We start from the raw sequence: 18815 nt of genomic DNA on the forward strand, positions 1-18815 counted from the left end.
ATTACGATTACCTCAGCCTTTATCATTACTCTGCTTCTCTCGCTAATTTATTATTTATTTATTTTGCTAATCTTCACCCTAGTCTACCACTATTATTGGCATTGTAACCATCAGTTTGTGTCTGTTGTTCATGCAACAAGAACATATGTTGTTGCTCTCTCTGCCTGTCTCTATCCTTCTTCTCCTTCTCTCCCATGTTCGGCCCATCCAGTCTCTTCAGATGTTCAGCATGAGTCTGGTTCTGCTCGAGGTTTCTGCCTGTTGAAGGAAGTTTTTCTGCCAATGTGCCGAATGTTGCTAAGTGCTTCTCATGGTGATTCATGTTGGGCCTCTCTTTAAATAACTTAACAAAGAGCCGGTCTAGACCTGCTCTGTCTGTAAAGTGTCTCGAGATAACCCTGGTTATGATTTGGAGCTATACAAATAAAATTTGATCGATTGATTGATTGATTGATTTGATTGACACCAGGAGAGGAGAGAGGAAACGAGGTAATGTTTTTTAAGAGACATGACATGTGATGACGGCGTCAGTCTGCTTTAACAGCTGTCAGTCTGCACACATGTGCTCTGTATTCATTCTAATGAAACACACAGTAACAGTGTTTCCTCTCTGTAACCTGTTACCTGTGTAACAAACACCTGCACATGAAGAACAGGCTGCAGTCTGTGTTCCTGCTGCAGAGCCATACGGACATTTCCTACCAGCACTGTGTCTTTATATTACTTGTTCATTATTTACATTTGTGATCACTGATCATCTGACCTGAATTAATTATTTAATCAGCCCAAAAACTGTCTGTTCATGAACTATGAACATTATTGATTAGGCTCAAAGTTTCAGGATAAATAGAAATCACGTCACGCTGATCAAACCCGACCTCACTGATGATCACGCTCACACGTAGTGTTACCTGCTGACAGAGAGACTCTCCTGCTCCCTCTGAATTCATTCATTCAACACTCAGATGTTGACTCAGAAAACAAATCAAATCTGCAGTTATTCACTGCATTTTATATATTTTACGACAAGTTATGATCAATATTTCGTTCTAAACGATCTCAGCTTGTCAGATACCGACTCATTATACCGACGTTGTTTATAGTCGGTTTCAAGGCGCCCTGTAAAGTCTGTTTTAAGGTCCACTTCTTCCTCTGCGATATGAAACTCCGGTGATGTTGTGAAGTTTCACATCAGTCCGATCTGCTGCAGCGTCCAATCACTAACTGATCTGTAATAAGGGGGCGTGTCGGACAGTAAAAGACTTCCGTGGAGGCTGCTCTCGTGCATCCTCGCTTATCGCTCCTCGGAACTCCCTCCTCTCTCCTCGCTCCTCGCTGGTCCGAGCTGCGATAAGAACTACTTCCGGTTCGAGCGAGGAGCGAGGAGCTATCAAATAAGAGACGTGAGAAGCAGCCAGAGACTAAAGAAAGAAGGATCATAGTGAACGATTCAGTCAGAGTAGGCTGATGTAGTCGAGTGCTGAAAGTGGCAGTAGTAATAATAGTGTTAGTACATGTAGTAGTGGTAGATGTAGTATTGTTAGTAAACACAGTCAGACAGTCACATAATCAGTTTGGACGTTTTTATTTCATCGATAACCTCATAAACATTTCTCACTGTGTTTTCGTACAGAGGTGCATGATGGGAAACGACGTGGACAGGATGGAAGGCAGCGGCCGGCCACTAACCAATCATCTGCATCGATCAATACTCAATAATAACAAGATACCAGAAGTACAACAGGAAGAAGAAGAGTACACAACCATGCTGCTGTTACACCCAGAGAGAGGGGGTAACATCATTTACAAAAATGATGTCACTGAACTGAATGACATCACATCCCAGCCGTCCTCTGATTGGTTATTTAACAGCTCCATATTATAATTCTTTTTATCCACCTCTGGTTTAATCACAGTCCACAGGTCAGGTAACATCAGGCGCTCTGTTTCAGCCTCTGAGTCTGTGTGGAAACAATCCTGTAATGTAACAGCAGCCAGTCACAGTCCATAACACCGCGGGCCTGATGAGGAGGAGACTGAACCAGTGTCACAGGCTGATTTCACACACGGGAAGTAAAAAAGAACAGAACCAGTAACATCACTTTAAAAAGATAAAGAAACACACACAGTAACTGCTGAACACTGACAGAGTGGTCCTCTGATTTGGCACAAGCTAAAGTTTAATAAAATCCACAAACTGTAAGGCAAACGCTGAATCAACTGTAAACCAGGACAGACAGAACCGCTTTAAACCAGTCCTAACTAGCTGTTGTCATAACTACAACTAATCACAGCTGATTAGAGCTCGTTCTCGCCGGTCCACACTTCTTTATAAGGGCTTAAAACTTTATTTATTGATTCAAACAGTTTAGAACTGGAACTAGCTGTCTCACTGCTGCTAACTGGTTATAACTGGTTTAACTAGAGACGAGCAGGATGCGTAATTTCACGAAAATTTGAATGGACAGTAAAACAAACACCTGCATGACTTTACTGTGAACAGCTTACAGAGAGGTACAGACGCATCATCTCAGTGTCAGCCATCCTGAATTTCCCCTGTGGGGATCAACAAAGAATAATCTGATCTTGCCTGAGCCCGCAGTGGTTAACCCTCTCAGCCAAGCTAACTTAAACTCAAATCCATTACTAGTGAGTTAGCAGTTAGCAAAGCAGTTATACTTTTATATTAACTAGCCCTCTGAGTGCTAACATTACATCACTGCTAGCATCTTGTGCCCCTTTGTCCGAGCAGTCTTATTGGTAGTGCCTGTCTGCCTGTCAGAGGACAACTCCCACTGACAGCCATGGCAGCTCTGTGCTATAAAAACTACATTTGTCTTCTAGCGAGTGTTCAATAACATTTACATTCCGAGTTTCACACAGAGTTAAATCATTCTTCTAATAATGTGATTCATGCTTAATTGAATCCTGCTCATCTGTGGTTATAACCGCTTCACACTGAGACTGTGAGGGAAAATAAACATGTGGTGTCCAGCCTGAGGTCACAAACATACGAACTGCAGATGTGATGTGAGCCGACAACTTCACTCTGAACTCTGGCCAACTTTGACCTGCGCTTTGGCACACTGAGAGAAAGTGCTCACTGGACCGATACAACAACCACTGTTCAACTATATCACGCACGCACGCGCACGCACGCGCACGCACACACACACACACACACACACACACACACACACACACACACACACACACACACACACACACACACACACACACACACACACACACACACACACACACACACACACACACACACACACACACACCGGTCAGTACAGAACCAAAGTCTTTGAAAAAGAAACAAAGTTGAAAGTTGACCAACATAATATTCAACATGAGTCTGTCAGATTTAAAGTCAGACATTTTCAGCACATCGTGACCGCTGAGGATGATGGGAACTGTAGGCTGCGTAACTGGACTTTCCATCCGTCCCTGTGAGGGGGGCGAGGACAGCACAGCTCTGAGTCTGTACACGCCAAAAAACACGCTAAAACATGTTGTGACACCCGCGCACACACGGAGCACCATGTTAGTGACAGCTGAGGTAGAAGTTAAAGAAACACTTCAACATTCTGACAAATCCAGTTTGGAAAACGTTTGTAACCAGAGCCAGATGTTCCACAGCTTCTGTGTGGCCAGCACAGATTTAGCCTAGCTTAGCACAAAAACTGGATGCAGGGGGAAACTGCTAGCCTAGCGCCATTTTTACCTTCCATCAACTCATATCTGTTCACTGATATTTTACTTTATGCTAACGAACAGTACAGCGACAGGTTAAGTGGCTAGCCTCCAGTACAAATGTTAGCAAACAAGCATTGAGACTTTTTTGCCATTTAGCCAAAAATAAGCAACGTGCTATACCTTGTTAGCTTAAAGCAAAAACTGCATCCTCGTGGTGAAAGTATAGAGCAGGATAGCTAGCGAGTTAAATGCTAACGTAAAGGCTGCACAGTTAGCAGTGCTAGCTTGTCTGGTGGCTGTTCTGAAACGGATGTCTGGAACATCTGACTGTGAAGAACACAGGAGCAAGATAGTTCACTAAAATGTCAGACTGTTCCTTTAACCCTCACCTTGTTAGTGTTAATTTAAACTGTGCAGCCAAGATGGCCGCCACTGAAAACTGCACTGTCTGATTGGTTGTGGCTGTGTGGAGGTCTGCAGAGTGTGGAGGAACAGCGAGCGCTAACCTTTAACCTTTACATTGTCACATGACCGAGGGGTCAGCGGAGAATAAATTATATTTACAAAAGTTAACTCTTTGTTTTCTTCTTGCATCAAGCAAACATCAAACACAGAAATATCCAACAACTAGTCTGTCTGTTCATTATAGCATCAGATAGATTCATGAGAAGAACAATAATCAGCATAATTATATTCATAATAATGTTTCTTTTTTCACTATCAAAACACTTTGTCCAAAAGTCGTTAATAGAGACAGAGAGAGACTGCACCACCTAAAGTGAACATCATAGAAACAGCGACAGTCTTTGTCTTCTGGGCTCCGTCTAATCGCTGGATTCATTCCATCCAGGAAACAGGAAGCACTGAGTCCACCTGACCTGGTTCACAGTCTGGTCCAGGTTCTGGTTCTCCTCAGACGCTCCTCATGTCTCCACCTGAATAAAAAAAACTCCACAAACGTTCAAACTTTTTACATCCAACTAACAAAGAACAAAATCCACCATCAGCTGATCATCGAGTCCTGCAGGAACCTCTGATCTCACCTGTACCAGTTCTTTCAGTCAGTTCTCTGTCAGTGAGTCGACCTGTCGTCTGCTCAGTAAAGATCAGGTTGAAACACGTCTTCAGAGAGGTTCAGTTCACCTCACAAACAGAAGACAAGTCGGCATCATAAATCAGCTTTCATAATCCGATCTGATTTTGTACGTGGAATATGTTTCATGTGTTATGTTGTAATGTCGCAGATGTTTCTCTTTCATTCATGACGACACAACACAGAAAATCATGTCGTAATTAAAGTCCTGATCAGTCAGCTGGTTTCTGCTTCATGTCTTCGTGTTTTTGAACGTCGGTCGACTGAAGAACCGTTTGAAGTGAGGAATGAACACATTCGGGTTTTACAGATTAATGAACAGTAGTGATGAACTGATGTTTGGAGGCGGAGAACGTCTGAGGGAGTTTTCTGCAGGACTCTGATGAACCGCCTCAGTGATTTTATAAAACCTGCAGCACCTGACGTGACCAGCAGAGGGCAGAGCTTTAGGTAAATTATGTTCACGCCTCAGAGCAGAGGCTGCTGGGAAATGTAGTTTAGCTCCGGGTTACTGAGGGTGAAGTTTAGAGGATTTGGGAGCAATACAAAAAACTGAAATCAGATTTTTGTCTTCAGGGGAAATTTGGGATAAAAAATGTAGAAAGTCTTTTAAGTGCATTTAAAGAGGACACGTCTCTGTCCTCTCAGTCTGACTCTTTATAAACTCACTTCCTGTTTCAGCTCAGGAACCGCCCATCATTCGTTCATCTCTTACTTCATGCTCTCCTCCTCAGACCTCTGTTTCCATGTGCTTGTTGGGGGGGTGGGGCGCCAGGTAACATCCAATCCTAATGATTTTAAATTCTTTACTAAATGTGTGCTCAATGATCGCAGTCTGTTTAATGAACTTCCCACTTTCATTGTGACTTTGTTGTGAGTTTTATGGTTTCTATCAACTTTTGTTCCTGGACGTGTGATTTCTCTCGCTGCAGCTTTCTGTCCTCGTTTCAGAGAAAGGTTGTTTCAGTCTCAATGTGTCGCGTTGCTAAGCGACAATAAACTGCAGAGTTTTAACTGTGAGTTAAACATGTTTTCATTTTGTTGCTCAGCTTTCTCTGAAGGTTTCAACAGCTCACAGTGACACAGACATTAACCACAACATGAAGTGGAGATGTCTGGAGGTGGGGTTCATGTGGAGCAATGTGCTGTATGTTTGATAACATTCAGGAACCGGCCAATCAGAGAGCTTCAGGCTGCTGATCTCTGATTCTTAAAATGATGGAGAAATGTACATTTTTCTTGAAGGTTGGATCAGATTATGTCACAGCTGCAGATGGAGGTGTCTCCACGGTAACAGTAGTTGAGGCTTATGGGTATTGTAGTGTTTTAACAGGCTAAAATGAGGGGAGTAAAAACAGGTGGTTCTGGGATTTTCTGGGAGAAGAGGCACCGCCCACCTCACAGGTGAAGACGGTGAGGAGGAATCATGCAGACTTTAGATACACAGAGAGCTCAGTGTGTGTGTGTGTGTGTGTGTGTGTGTGTGTGTGTGTGTGTGTTGAATATCAGCTACGACTGGATGTACTGGTTTAAACTGGTTTCCAAGAAGATCTTCATTTAAATGACCCGCCTTCATCATCTTCTCCCGTCCAATAGAATCACGTGTTCTCCCCCTCCGCTGCAGCCGCTAGCTCCTCCCCCTCCTCCTCTACACTCTCCACAATTGGTCGGTGGACCTGAGGCTCCTCCCCCCTCCCAGCCCTTGACAGGATGTCCATCCATCGCCGCTGTAGCTCCTCTCCCTCAGCACTGAAGTACAGGGTCAGGTGACTCTGGGAGATCTTGAAGGCATGGCGTCGCTCCAGGCGGTCACATGACTCAGGAAGAGAGACCTCAAAGCCAATCAGAGGCACACTTCGCTGCGCCTTCACATCCTGCATGGAAAATACAGGCCTTTGTTTACAGTGAATCAGAGTGCATCATGGGTAGTATACCAAGGCAAAACACCACAAATAACAAACTACACCATCTCCTGCACGCTGTTTTCTGATTGGTCCGTTTGTTGTCATATTAGTAAACCTGAAACCCTCCAAAGGTGCCCCAGATCTTTGAACCCGACCCTCTGAGACACCCTAGTCTGTGCTGCCTGCTGCAGCCTGTAGGGGGCAGACTGCTCGTTTCAGTGACGTACCTGTGGAGCTCCATAGATGTAGAGCACCAGCGGCTCGTTTTCTGGGATGACAAACCAGGCCTTCTGCCAGCCCCGGCCCCCTCCTTTCTCCATGTGGTGAAGAAAACTACAAATCACACTGTTCTCTGCTGCCAGGGAGGCCTGTTTCTATGGCAACAAGAGACAGAGGGGAGAGAGCCTCAGATTTCTGCAAAATCTTAAAATGAGAGATTTCCATCACCAAATGTTCAGCGATGTAATTTTACCTGTGAAAAGAAAATACAAAGGTCTACCAGTAGGATAAACATCAACGTACACACACGATGAAATGGTGATATCACAGTGATGTCACAATTACCTCCAGGATGGATCGCCTCCTGGTGGTGCTGCTGGTTAGCATGGCAGGTGAGGGGGACGCTCCCACCAGCATAGCATAGCAGTCGACACAAACACGGTTGGTTCGGTTGTTGTCGTATGACAGACGAGCACGAAACTCTGAACATTTCCCACAAACCACCTGGAGACAGAAACTGTCCATCAGATGAGAGAAACAGGCGGGTTTTAAGACAACATCCTCTCTGCCACTGTTAAGGGAACTACAAAGGTCGGCTGTTGTTAGGGGGACCACGAATGTTGACTGTTGTTAATAACTGACAAATGTCTAGTTGTAAAAGAAACAAATTTTGATGGTAACATTAAACTAGTCGTTAAGGGAACTACTAATGTCAGTCGTTAAGGGAACTACTAATGTCAGTCGTTAAGGGAACTATTAATGGCAGTCGTTGTTAAGGGAACTACTAATGTCAGTCGTTAAGGGAACTATTAATTTCAGTTGTTAAGGGAACTACTAATGTCAGTCGTTAAGGGAACTATCAATGGCAGTCGTTGTTAAGGGAACTACTAATGTCAGTTGTTAAGGGAACTATTAATGGCAGTCGTTAAGGGAACTATTAATGGCAGTCGTTGTTAAGGGAACTACTAATGTCAGTTGTTAAGGGAACTATTAATGGCAGTCGTTAAGGGAACTATTAATGGCAGTCGTTGTTAAGGGAACTATTAATCTTCACAAATGTCGGCTGTTGTTAATAACTGACAAATGTCTGTAGTTGTAAACAGAACAACTAAATCCAGATTATTTAGCAGACAGAGTAAAGATTGAACATACGTGTCCGCAGGCTTTACAGTGATGCCGTCTCTTGGTGATGGAGTTGAACGGCTCCTGACACTTCATACACAGAGTGACTTCCTTCTCTCTGATCGGAGTCGGAGCTCGCTTTCCCAACTCCACACAGCTCTGAGAGAGAGAGCACACTTGGTGTTCCTGCGGGGTTTTTCTACAGGTTTACAGTACTCTCTTCTATAACAGAGGTCTGTGGGGGTAGGTCGGACTCTGACATCATATTTCCTAAACAATCATAGAAGTTCAGAGGGTTTTACTGAGGTCAAACATTAAACATTATGTAATTATAACATTATAACATTCTGGCCTCTCTTTGGTCTGTCATAATTTCTAAACATCTCTAGTTATATGTTTGAGAAACAACCCCTCTTGATTCTGATCTGAGAACAGCTGTCAGTGTGTTACCGGGGAGTGAGGAGGAGTTGACTCGTCGTCCCGTAGTGAGCAGTTGAGCTGTCTGAAGCTCTCCACCGTCTGCTCGTGTCTCTGGATGGTCGCCTGGATGGCCTGATGGAAAAAGAATAATAAGACTTCAATATGAACCCAAATAATCAAATTATTGTCATTAATGTTTCACAATAAAAGCCTGTAGTTGTCTACTACTACTGATGGATGTGGTCAGAAACATGCTAATAATGCACCTGCAGCCACACCCAGCAGTGATGTCACAGGTGAGATTTTCAGGGAGGTGATAAGTTATAATGTCTTACCTGTATCCAGTCTCTCTTCTCCTCCTCCGTCCTGCAGAGACACAAACACAGAACGTCAGACTGTTATTGTGAAGTACAACAAATCAATCTACAGGTGTGTCTTTCTGGTTACCTGGCCTGCAGCTCTAGGGATCTCTGTTTTCCAGACACCAGGAACGTCCTGGGAACAGCTGCACTGCTGGTCTCCTTCAGCTGGACACAGACAGACAGACAGACAGACAGACAGACAGACAGACAGGAGGACAGACAGGAGGACAGACAGGAGGACAGACAGGTTCATTCAGATTCAGGATTCGTGGGCAGAGCTCAGAGGGGTTAGTCAGCTGATCTTGTCTCACCTCCATACCATCCACATCAATGCGAGCGCGGACGCCGTACTTCTGACCAATCAGACGCAGCTTCGGGACGCAGTACAGCAACCTGTCGTTAAACTGCAGAGAGACAGACAGGTGTCAGAACTGTCTCCAACAACACATGAGAGCAGAGGACAGTTGAGCAGAGGACAGATAGAGGACAGGTGAGCGAGGACAGGAGAGTAGAGGACAGGTATAGGACAGGTCAAGGACAGGTGAGCGAGGACAGGAGAGTAGAGGACAGGTATAGGACAGGTCAAGGACAGGTGAGCGAGGACAGGAGAATAGAGGACAGGTGGAGGACAGGTGGAGGACAGGTCAAGGACAGGTGAGCAAGGACAGGAGAGTAGAGGACAGGTAGAGGACAGGTCAAGGACAGGTGAGTGAGGACAGGAGAGTAGAGGACAGGTGGAGGACAGGTGAGTAGAGGACAGGTGAAGGACAGGTATAGGACAGATAGAGGACAGGTGAGCAAGGACAGGAGAGTAGAGGACAGGTGGAGGACAGGTATAGGACAGGTGAGCGAGGACAGGAGAGTAGAGGACAGGTATAGGACAGGTCAAGGACAGGTGAGCGAGGACAGGAGAGTAGAGGACAGGTGGAGGACAGGTCAAGGACAGGTGAGTGAGGACAGGAGAGTAGAGGACAGGTAGAGGACAGGTCAAGGACAGGTGAGTGAGGACAGGAGAGTAGAGGACAGGTGGAGGACAGGTGAGTAGAGGACAGGTGAAGGACAGGTATAGGACAGATAGAGGACAGGTGAGCAAGGACAGGAGAGTAGAGGACAGGTGGAGGACAGGTATAGGACAGGTGAGCGAGGACAGGAGAATAGAGGACAGGTGGAGGACAGGTGGAGGACAGGTCAAGGACAGGTGAGCAAGGACAGGAGAGTAGAGGACAGGTAGAGGACAGGTCAAGGACAGGTGAGTGAGGACAGGAGAGTAGAGGACAGGTGGAGGACAGGTGAGTAGAGGACAGGTGAAGGACAGGTATAGGACAGATAGAGGACAGGTGAGCAAGGACAGGAGAGTAGAGGACAGGTGGAGGACAGGTCAAGGACAGGTGAGCGAGGACAGGAGAGTAGAGGACAGGTGGAGGACAGGTCAAGGACAGGTGAGCGAGGACAGGTGAGCGAGGACAGGTGAGCGAGGACAGGAGAATAGAGGACAGGTGGAGGACAGGTAGAGGACAGGTCAAGGACAGGTGAGCAAGGACAGGAGAGTAGAGGACAGGTAGAGGACAGGTCAAGGACAGGTGAGCGAGGACAGGAGAGTAGAGGACAGGTGGAGGACAGGTGAGTAGAGGACAGGTGAAGGACAGGTGAAGGACAGGTATAGGACAGGTCAAGGACAGAGGGTTAGGGTTAGAACCCTAGGACAGGTGAGCGAGGACAGGAGAGTAGAGGACAAATGGAGGACAGGTATAGGACAGGTATAGGACAGGTCAAGGACAGGTAGGTGAGGACAGGAGAGTAGAGGACAGGTCAAGGACAGGTGAGCGAGGACAGGAGAGTAGAGGACAGGTCAAGGACAGGTGAGCGAGGACAGGAGAGTAGAGGACAGGTCAAGGACAGGTGAGCAAGGACAGGAGAGTAGAGGACAGGTAGAGGACAGGTCAAGGACAGGTGAGTGAGGACAGGAGAGTAGAGGACAGGTGGAGGACAGGTAGAGGACAGGTCAAGGACAGGTGAGCAAGGACAGGAGAGTAGAGGACAGGTAGAGGACAGGTCAAGGACAGGTGAGCAAGGACAGGAGAGTAGAGGACAGGTAGAGGACAGGTCAAGGACAGGTGAGTGAGGACAGGAGAGTAGAGGACAGGTAGAGGACAGGTCAAGGACAGGTGAGCAAGGACAGGAGAGTAGAGGACAGGTGGAGGACAGGTATAGGACAGGTGAGCGAGGACAGGAGAGTAGAGGACAGGCGATGGACAGGTCAAGGACAGGTGAGTGAGGACAGGAGAGTAGAGGACAGGTGGAGGACAGGTGAGTAGAGGACAGGTGAAGGACAGGTATAGGACAGATAGAGGACAGGTGAGCAAGGACAGGAGAGTAGAGGACAGGTGGAGGACAGGTATAGGACAGGTGGGTACCAGGATGAGGTATCGGTCCTGTGTGGTCCCGTTTTTGTTGGACAGTTTGAGGATGTGTCCTTCTTTAATGAGCTCGTTTGTTGGGTTCACAATGTCTTCTTCTCCTCCCAACAACTCGTACACCTTCAACAACTTCCTCATCCGCTCCTGACAGACAGACAGGTAGAGAGAGAGAGACAGGTAGGGTCAGGAGAAGCTCAGCAGTTACTGTTTCTTTCATCACTTGAACTGAACGCCCGACAGTTTCCTGTTTTTATCTCAGAGAGTTCATGAAAGAGAAGTTCCTGCTGAACTTTCAGTCCCAGGAGCTAAAGGTTCCTCCAGCCTGTCGTCTTCTTCTCCTCTGAGGTCCAAAGACCCGTGAGGATTAGGAATATTAGTGTTTGAGGAGTGAGAAAGTCACACCTGCTCTCCACCAATCAGAAATCTGCAGCGCTGCAGTCCTACCCGCAAAGTCCCCCAGGAACCTGTTGGAGGTAAAGTCCCAGGGACTTTATTTAGACCCTGGTCCCTGTGAGGGAAAGTTCGTGCAGTGGGAACATGGTGTTTGTTATAAATGACGTGCATAAAGGAGAGAGCTTCAGCTTCCTGAGGTTTAAACATGCTGCTGAGTTTCTGTGTGCAAATGTAAGAGCAGTTCAAACAGTTCAGACTGTTAATGAGAGCTGTTTAAATAGAGAGGAGGAGAACGTTAATGACACACTGACAGCCTGTGAAGTGGTCTGAGTGTGTGTGTGTGTGTGTGTGTGTGTGTGTGTGTGTGTGTGTGTGTGTGTGTGTGTGTGTGTGTGTGTGTGTGCGTTGCTGTCTGACAGTTGTAGGTGTCGGCTGTGTGAAACTCACCATCTTCCTGATGGCAGCGTTGGAGTGTTCTGCTGCTGTGGCGATGAGCTCCAGAGACTCTGCAGAGAGAAGCATGATCACATGATGGTCACATGATGGTCACATGATGGTCACATGATGGTCACATGACATCTGCTTCCTTTTTTCTTTATTCCTCTGAGCTTTGTCAGGAGCATATCCTCAGAAAAAAATCGCTGAGTTCACAGGAGGTAGTTCCACACATGACCATTGGGGGCAATGCACTGGTGTCTTTGTGTGTGTGTGTGTGTGTGTGTGTGTGTGTGTGTGTGTGTGTGTGTGTTCACTCACTCTGGGCGTCCCTGTAGTCGGGGGCATCCTCCGGCAGGCGGTGCAGGTAATCTTTGAGCAGCAGCTCGTAGCGAGGAATCCTCTGGACCGGCTCCAACATGTGATGTTGCAGAGTCAGGTTCCCACAGCGCTCCTCCCTCTGCACGCGCACACACACATACACACACAGTTAATAACACACACACACACAATGAGTAGCAGACTAAGACTTAAGCTCTGGTCTGGACCTGGATCTCCTGGATGATGGTCTTGAACGGAGCCGATCTCTCCATCCAGGTGTTGACGAGCTCCATCGCTCGGTCGAAATTCTTAACATACTCTCCGTACATCTTCAGGAAGGGGGCCAGCTTCTGTAGGATGTCCCCGATCCGTGGGTTGGAGTCCCTGCAGACAGAGGAGGACAGAGGTCAGAGCAGCTCCAGAGAAGGAGCAGCAGCAGGAGAAAGAGGAGGAGCTCCTCACCATTCCTCCATGCGTTTCTGCAGCGCTGGCAGCAGGAACTGCTGGTGGAAGCAGTAGATGGAGCAGATGTTGGAGAAGATTCCCTGAACCATGTCGCAGGGGAAGGACGAGCGGGACCGCGCCTCCTCCAGGAGTCTGGCACAGAACACCTGCAGGAGGAGAAACACACAGTCAACACCTCCCACCAGCCCTGCAGGTGTTAGATACAGACAGGTAGCCATGGTAACTGTCTCACCTGGTCCAGGAGGTGGAGCTTAGAGACGTAGGCGGTCTCTGTGTGCAGCAGCTCGTTGGCGATGTTAAAGACCCTCTGCTGGACAGACAGCTGGACAGAGAGAGAGAGACAGGCAGGCAGGTGTTATCATCAGGATGTTAGAGGTGGCTTTACTCCCTGAAAAATTGAACATTAGACTCTTTAGAATTTCTTTTAGTGAAAGTAAACAAGACATTTTTCAAGTTGCCATGGTAGCAACCTGTCAATCACAGGTAGCCCTGCCCTAAACCCTCTCTGGTCTGTGTGACTCTCAATGGGAGCATCAGTGACTAAATGAACATCATGCTGTGTTGAAGAAGACTTGAAACTAGAGACTGAGACCATAAAGTCATCAGGAACATGTTTACTGAGGGGATACATCAGGAGAGGAGGAGGAGCGTGTTCTCATAGACTTCTATAGAATCAGACGTCTTTTAAAACCAGTGGAGTCGCCCCCTGCTGGACGTTAGAGAGAATACAGGTGAGTTATCAAGAGGCTATGTCCACTTCTTACAGTCTATGTTTGAAACTGTCTCTCTTCCTGTCTCACCTCCACGGAGTCCTGTCTTTCTGTCTTGGGGGGGGGCAGAACCAGTGTAAGCTCCGCCTCCTCCTCCTCCTCCAGGTCACTGTCTCCCTCCTCAGAGAACTCCCTCCTCCTCCTGGCTCCGTCTCTCCCCTCTCTCTCCTCCCCTTCCCTGCCCTCCACTGCATACGAGGATGAGCTGGAGAGGCGCGGCATGAGGGCGGGGCTGCAGGGGTAAGCCACACCCCCGTCGTCCACCCCAGCGAAGCAGAGCTCCTCACTGTGTGATGGGGAGCTGATGCTGTCTATACCGCTGTCCCGATTGGCCAGCTTCCCGTCAGTCTGTGAAGAGGGGAGGGACAGCCGCTCCGAGGGGAGCTCTGATTGGTCGAACTGTGGAGTCGGCTGTTGTTGTTGCTCTCTCATCTCCACAGCAACCATGTCATCCTCCAGGTGTTTCTCTGTGGCACTGTAACCCGACTCCATGGAGAGACGCTTCTGATGGTCGTCACGACACGCCGCCGCCAGCTCTTCATCATCATCGTCATCGTCATCAGGGTGTAGGTCTCCCTCCTCCCCCTCAATCCCCAGTGTGATGTCATCATGACTCATGGGCTCAGTGGGCGGCTCCTCAGCTGGTGGGGGAGGGGCAGGCGATGATGACGAAGGTGGTGATGAAGGTCGGGATGAGGGGGGGTCAGGGAGGCGAGGACACAGAGCCCCCCCGGTGATGTCAGGAACCACGATGATCTGCTCGCTACACACACACACACACACACAGGATTAAAACTTCATGAAGTGTTGTTGTTGATGACATCTTTGACCAATCAGAACTCACCGCTCAAACTTCTCGATGAGTGACAGGACACAGGTGGGGGAGGCGGTGCCATCTGCGCGGTTCGGTGGACTTCGCCCCCCCCGGGGATCTGCAGGGAGGGGTCTGCATGGCGGGGTAGGGGGGAGGGGCTTGTCTGGAGCCCGGGGGCGTGGCCTGGACACACCTGCCTGCTGCTGGAGGTGGGGGGGCTTTGGAGGGACTGTGAAGGGGGGGCACAAAGTCATTAACATAATGATAGAATGAAATCATACAGTCATTGTAAACACTTTAATTTAAATAAAGTTTTCACCCTGGGGCTTGGGTCCGGGCAGCGGCGCTCTCTTGCTCAGTGGTGTTATTACGGTAGCTGGCAGCTCCGGAGGACCCGTGTCGTTCACCAACGGCAGCCCGCTAGCTGAGCTGCCACGCTCTGTCAGCTCCGCCCCTCCGTCCAGGGAGGCGGGGCCTGAGTAGGATGAGCTGGGCCCTGGGTCAGAGAGCGGCTGCTGGGGGGCGTCAGCGTCCAGTGCCCCCTGGTGGCCACACGGCGAGCAGGACGGCTCCAGAGAGAGACTCTTAGTCAGCAAGCTGGGACTGGAGGAAGAGGAGGGACCTGAGGGTGGACAGGATAGGTCAGACAGTGGTCACATGGCATCATGGCCACGCCCACAGACTGCCAAAATAAAAGCCTTTAGATTTCCCTCACAGTTGTTTTAAAGAGCAGAAACACCTGAAGATACTTTAAGGACGGGAGAGTAACTGTAATGCACAGGCAGTGTACAGACAGACAGGCAGACAGGCAGACAGACAGACAGACAGGAAGACAGACAGACCGACAGGCAGACAGACAGACAAACAGATAGGAAGACAGACAGACAGACAGACAGACAGACAGACAGGCAGGCAGACAGACAGACAGACAGATAGGAAGACAGACAGACAGACAGACAGATAGGAAGACAGACAGACGCACACACGCACACACTCTCTCTCACACACACTCACACACTCTCACACTCTCTCACACACACACACACACACACACACACACACACACACACACACACACACACACACACACACACACACACACAGACACAGACACACACTCTCTCTCACTCTCTCACTCTCTCACACACACACACACACACACACACACACACACACACACACACACACACACACACACACACACACACACACAGTAATAGCTTCCACATGAGGTCTCCTGCAGCTGGACAGAAATAACCTCACATTGAGGACGGAGGAGATTTTTGTGGTCAGTGACGGCTGCAGCTCATTGGTTGAGTCTCGTTGCTTCCTGTCAGCTGATTGGCTGAGAGGAATCATTGAAAATAACATCAGATTCAAAAACCTGAACCGTCTGAACTAACAGTTTTTTCTTTCTGTGTCTGTATCACAGCTTCTACAACTCCCAGGAGGCTTTGCAACATGAATATAGGCTTAGGAGACGTGTGTTCATTTAGTGTTCTATAGATCTGTAGACGGTACACGAGAGCAGCCTGCTGATCAGGTTCAATATATCGATAATAACCACACACTGGACTTTTCTTAGGAAGCCTCCAGTTCGGCATTTTGTCCGTCGCCATCTTGGATCTTGGAGAGAGAAGTGACCATATTTGGACAAGACTGAGTCGTTGTTCGTCCTCTCAGGCTGATTGCTTATTATCATTGATTATTCATAACGATCAGAGACCTGCCGGCTCATCAGGAGCACCTGCTGTGGATCACATTATTGATTGTTGTCTGTGAGACATTTTAAACACAACCCTCAGGTCAACATCTCCTCTGCTCTCTGAGACTAACCTGTCAAACCCTTTGACCTCTGACCTCTGCATCAGAGGAAATGGGCAATTTGATTGGTCATTGCAGCTGTGACGTTAAAGGAGTCTGATTGGATGAAACAGATTAACTAAAAAAACCTCAACAGCACGAAACAAATAAAATAATTAACTGATCAAAGTGAACAGGAAGTGGTGTGTGCGTGCGTGCGTGGGCGTGCGCGTGCATGCGCATCTGGTGCGTGCGTGTGTGTGTGCATGCGCGTGTGCGTGTGTGCGTGCGTGTGTGTGTGCGTGTGTGCGTGCGTGTGTGTGTGCGTGATAATAAAAGCCGTCTCAGTGATTAAACAGAACATTAAGTTGATTTCCTCCAGTTCACTTCCTCCTCTCTGTTAGTGGTTCAGTCTGTGCAGCCCGGCTAACCACACTACATTACCCAGAATCCCTCTGATGTTAACAGACAAAACACACTCTTACAGTAGCTAGGATAGCAGTTTCCCTTGCTTTTAGTCTTTATGCTAAGCTAGGCTAACTACATTCTGAATCTGGGTTTACGGTATCTCTGTAGGGACACACAGACTGAAACTGAGATTAATCTGAAGAATCAGAATCTGGAGACGACATAGAGATGAAAATGATGGACAGTTGCTTTAATCTATTTAGCAACACTGTCACCCTCGTAGACACGCACGCACGCACACACGCGCGCACACGCGCACACACGCACACACACACACACACACACACACACACACACACACAGCAAAATGCCAAACGAGGGAAAGTGTTCTGTAAGAATGTTATTCATCACACCTGAGAACTGAAGGTGTACCGGAGGCTCGAGGTGGAACAACATGTCACTAACACTATGCCTGTCCAGGTTTACCTTCACTTGTCAACCATCTTATAATAAAGGTTATAAAGGTTACAAAAACAACCTTTGGAGGTTCTTGGGGTAATTATTCAGGATCTATGTCACCTTTAGGTGGTTCTTGTCACCCTTTAGGGCTTGTGGTGGTCTATGCAGAGGTTTTGGTTGTGGTCGAGGAGGACGTTTCAGTGATCAGGAGGCTCTAGAAGTCACTGAGAAGTTTTTTTGCAGTCATTACAGAGTTCTAGTGATCCCTCAGGAGGTTCCAGGGGGCATTAGGGAGGTTCTATGTGCTTTTTAAGGTGGTTCTAGTCGAGATTATTGGAGAAGAAGTGATGTATGCAGAGGTTAGTCTATAACAGGGGACCTTGAGGAGGTTTTGTTGACAGGAGTCTTCAGAGGTCAGTGAGAAGACCCTATTGATCCATTAGGAGGTGCTAGAAGTGATGAGGTGACAAGGTTCTAGTTCCACTGATAAGGTTCCAGGGGTTCTTGTTTTCCTTAAAAGAGAGTTCTAGCAGTCAGTGAGAAAGTTTTAGGGATCTTTTGAGGGGCTGCCAGAGGGGCATTGTTTTGGTCATGACAAAGTTACAGGAGTTCTTGGGGAGGTTTAGGTAATCAGGAGTTTCAAGAGGTCAGTTGGAAGGTTCTAGTGATCGTTGAGCGGGTTCTATGAGATATAAAAGAGGTTCTAAGGTGGGTCTGCTGATCTTGAGGGGGTTGTTGTGATCATTAAGGGGGTTACAGGGGGAGATTTCAGTACTTTGGAGTGTCACTTACAAGGTTCATGATGTACTTTAAAGGTTCTAGTATTTATGGCTTTAGCGGGTTAAAGTCACACTTACAAATGCTTTATTTATCATTGGGAGGTTACAGGGATACTAGAAGTGACTTTAGTAATCAGGGCGTTCTAGAGGTCACTGAGAAGGCTCCAGAGGTCATTGTGGAGGTTCTAGTAGTAACTCAGGAGGGTCTATGGTCAGGGAGGTTATACCTTTTAGGTGGTTCTATTCATTATCGAGGTTACAGGGGTCCTGTTGGAGGTTTTAGAGGGTTCTAGAGGGTTCTAGAGAGCACTGAGTTGGTGCTAGTGATGTTTTTGGTTATAGACATATTTTACAAAGTTCTAGTGCTCACTGAGGTTCCAGGTATAGGTTAATACAGGTCATACAAGTCTTTTAGGCGGTTCTAGTCACCCTAAAGGGTGTTGTCGGTTGTTAAAGAGATTGCAGGGTCCTTGAGGAAGTTTTAGTAGTCAGGCTGTTCTAGAAGATCTAGTTGTCATCCAGGAGGGTCTAAAGGTACTTCTGAAGGTGGAGGTGATCGATGAGATTCAAGAGGTTATTAAGAGGTTACAGGGTCTTGGAGGAGGTTTTAGTAGTCAGTCAGGGGGTTCTGGGTGTTAATGGTTCTAGACATCTCTGAGGAGGTAACTGAGGTCCATTAGGTGGTTCTAATGGCCTGATGGTCACAGGGGAGGTTATTTTAGTAGACTGTAAGACAACAGCTTGATTACAGTCTGATCAGACAGGCGGTCAGGTGTCAGGTGAGTGATGATTGGTCAGGGTACAACCTGTAGTCTGTCGCGTCTTTAGCTTCATTAGAGAGGATCATATCTCTGTGACCGTCTGATCTGACCCACAGAGGTTTTAGGAGCTGTTAGGTGTTGGTCTCTATCTGGATACGTTATCAG

At 47.6% G+C, this 18815-nt stretch overlaps 1 protein-coding gene across 1 annotated transcript in view; it reads right to left on the reverse strand.

The window, feature by feature from the left end:
• Positions 1 to 1569: 1569 nt before the first annotated feature.
• The window catches only part of fgd1 (FYVE, RhoGEF and PH domain containing 1), an 18360-nt gene continuing 1114 nt past the window's right edge, over positions 1570 to 18815 (reverse strand). Inside the window, exons 2-18 of the mRNA XM_069680711.1 lie at positions 14760 to 15062; positions 14471 to 14669; positions 13657 to 14389; positions 13089 to 13178; positions 12854 to 13002; positions 12619 to 12775; positions 12392 to 12530; positions 12083 to 12141; positions 11240 to 11386; positions 9137 to 9229; positions 8911 to 8990; positions 8799 to 8829; positions 8494 to 8595; positions 8074 to 8202; positions 7267 to 7425; positions 6930 to 7076; positions 1570 to 6672 (exon numbers count right to left, since the gene is read on the reverse strand). Coding sequence (XP_069536812.1) covers positions 6397 to 6672; positions 6930 to 7076; positions 7267 to 7425; positions 8074 to 8202; positions 8494 to 8595; positions 8799 to 8829; positions 8911 to 8990; positions 9137 to 9229; positions 11240 to 11386; positions 12083 to 12141; positions 12392 to 12530; positions 12619 to 12775; positions 12854 to 13002; positions 13089 to 13178; positions 13657 to 14389; positions 14471 to 14669; positions 14760 to 15062 — 2993 coding nt within the window. The 3' untranslated portion in view covers positions 1570 to 6396. The remainder of the gene's footprint in view (positions 6673 to 6929; positions 7077 to 7266; positions 7426 to 8073; positions 8203 to 8493; positions 8596 to 8798; positions 8830 to 8910; positions 8991 to 9136; positions 9230 to 11239; positions 11387 to 12082; positions 12142 to 12391; positions 12531 to 12618; positions 12776 to 12853; positions 13003 to 13088; positions 13179 to 13656; positions 14390 to 14470; positions 14670 to 14759; positions 15063 to 18815) is intronic.

The sequence above is a fragment of the Semicossyphus pulcher genome, unplaced genomic scaffold, assembly GCF_022749685.1.
Source record: "Semicossyphus pulcher isolate SPU_LCO1_2020_fin unplaced genomic scaffold, fSemPul1.0.p SCAF_40, whole genome shotgun sequence".
Classification (NCBI taxonomy): Eukaryota; Metazoa; Chordata; class Actinopteri; order Labriformes; family Labridae; genus Semicossyphus; species Semicossyphus pulcher.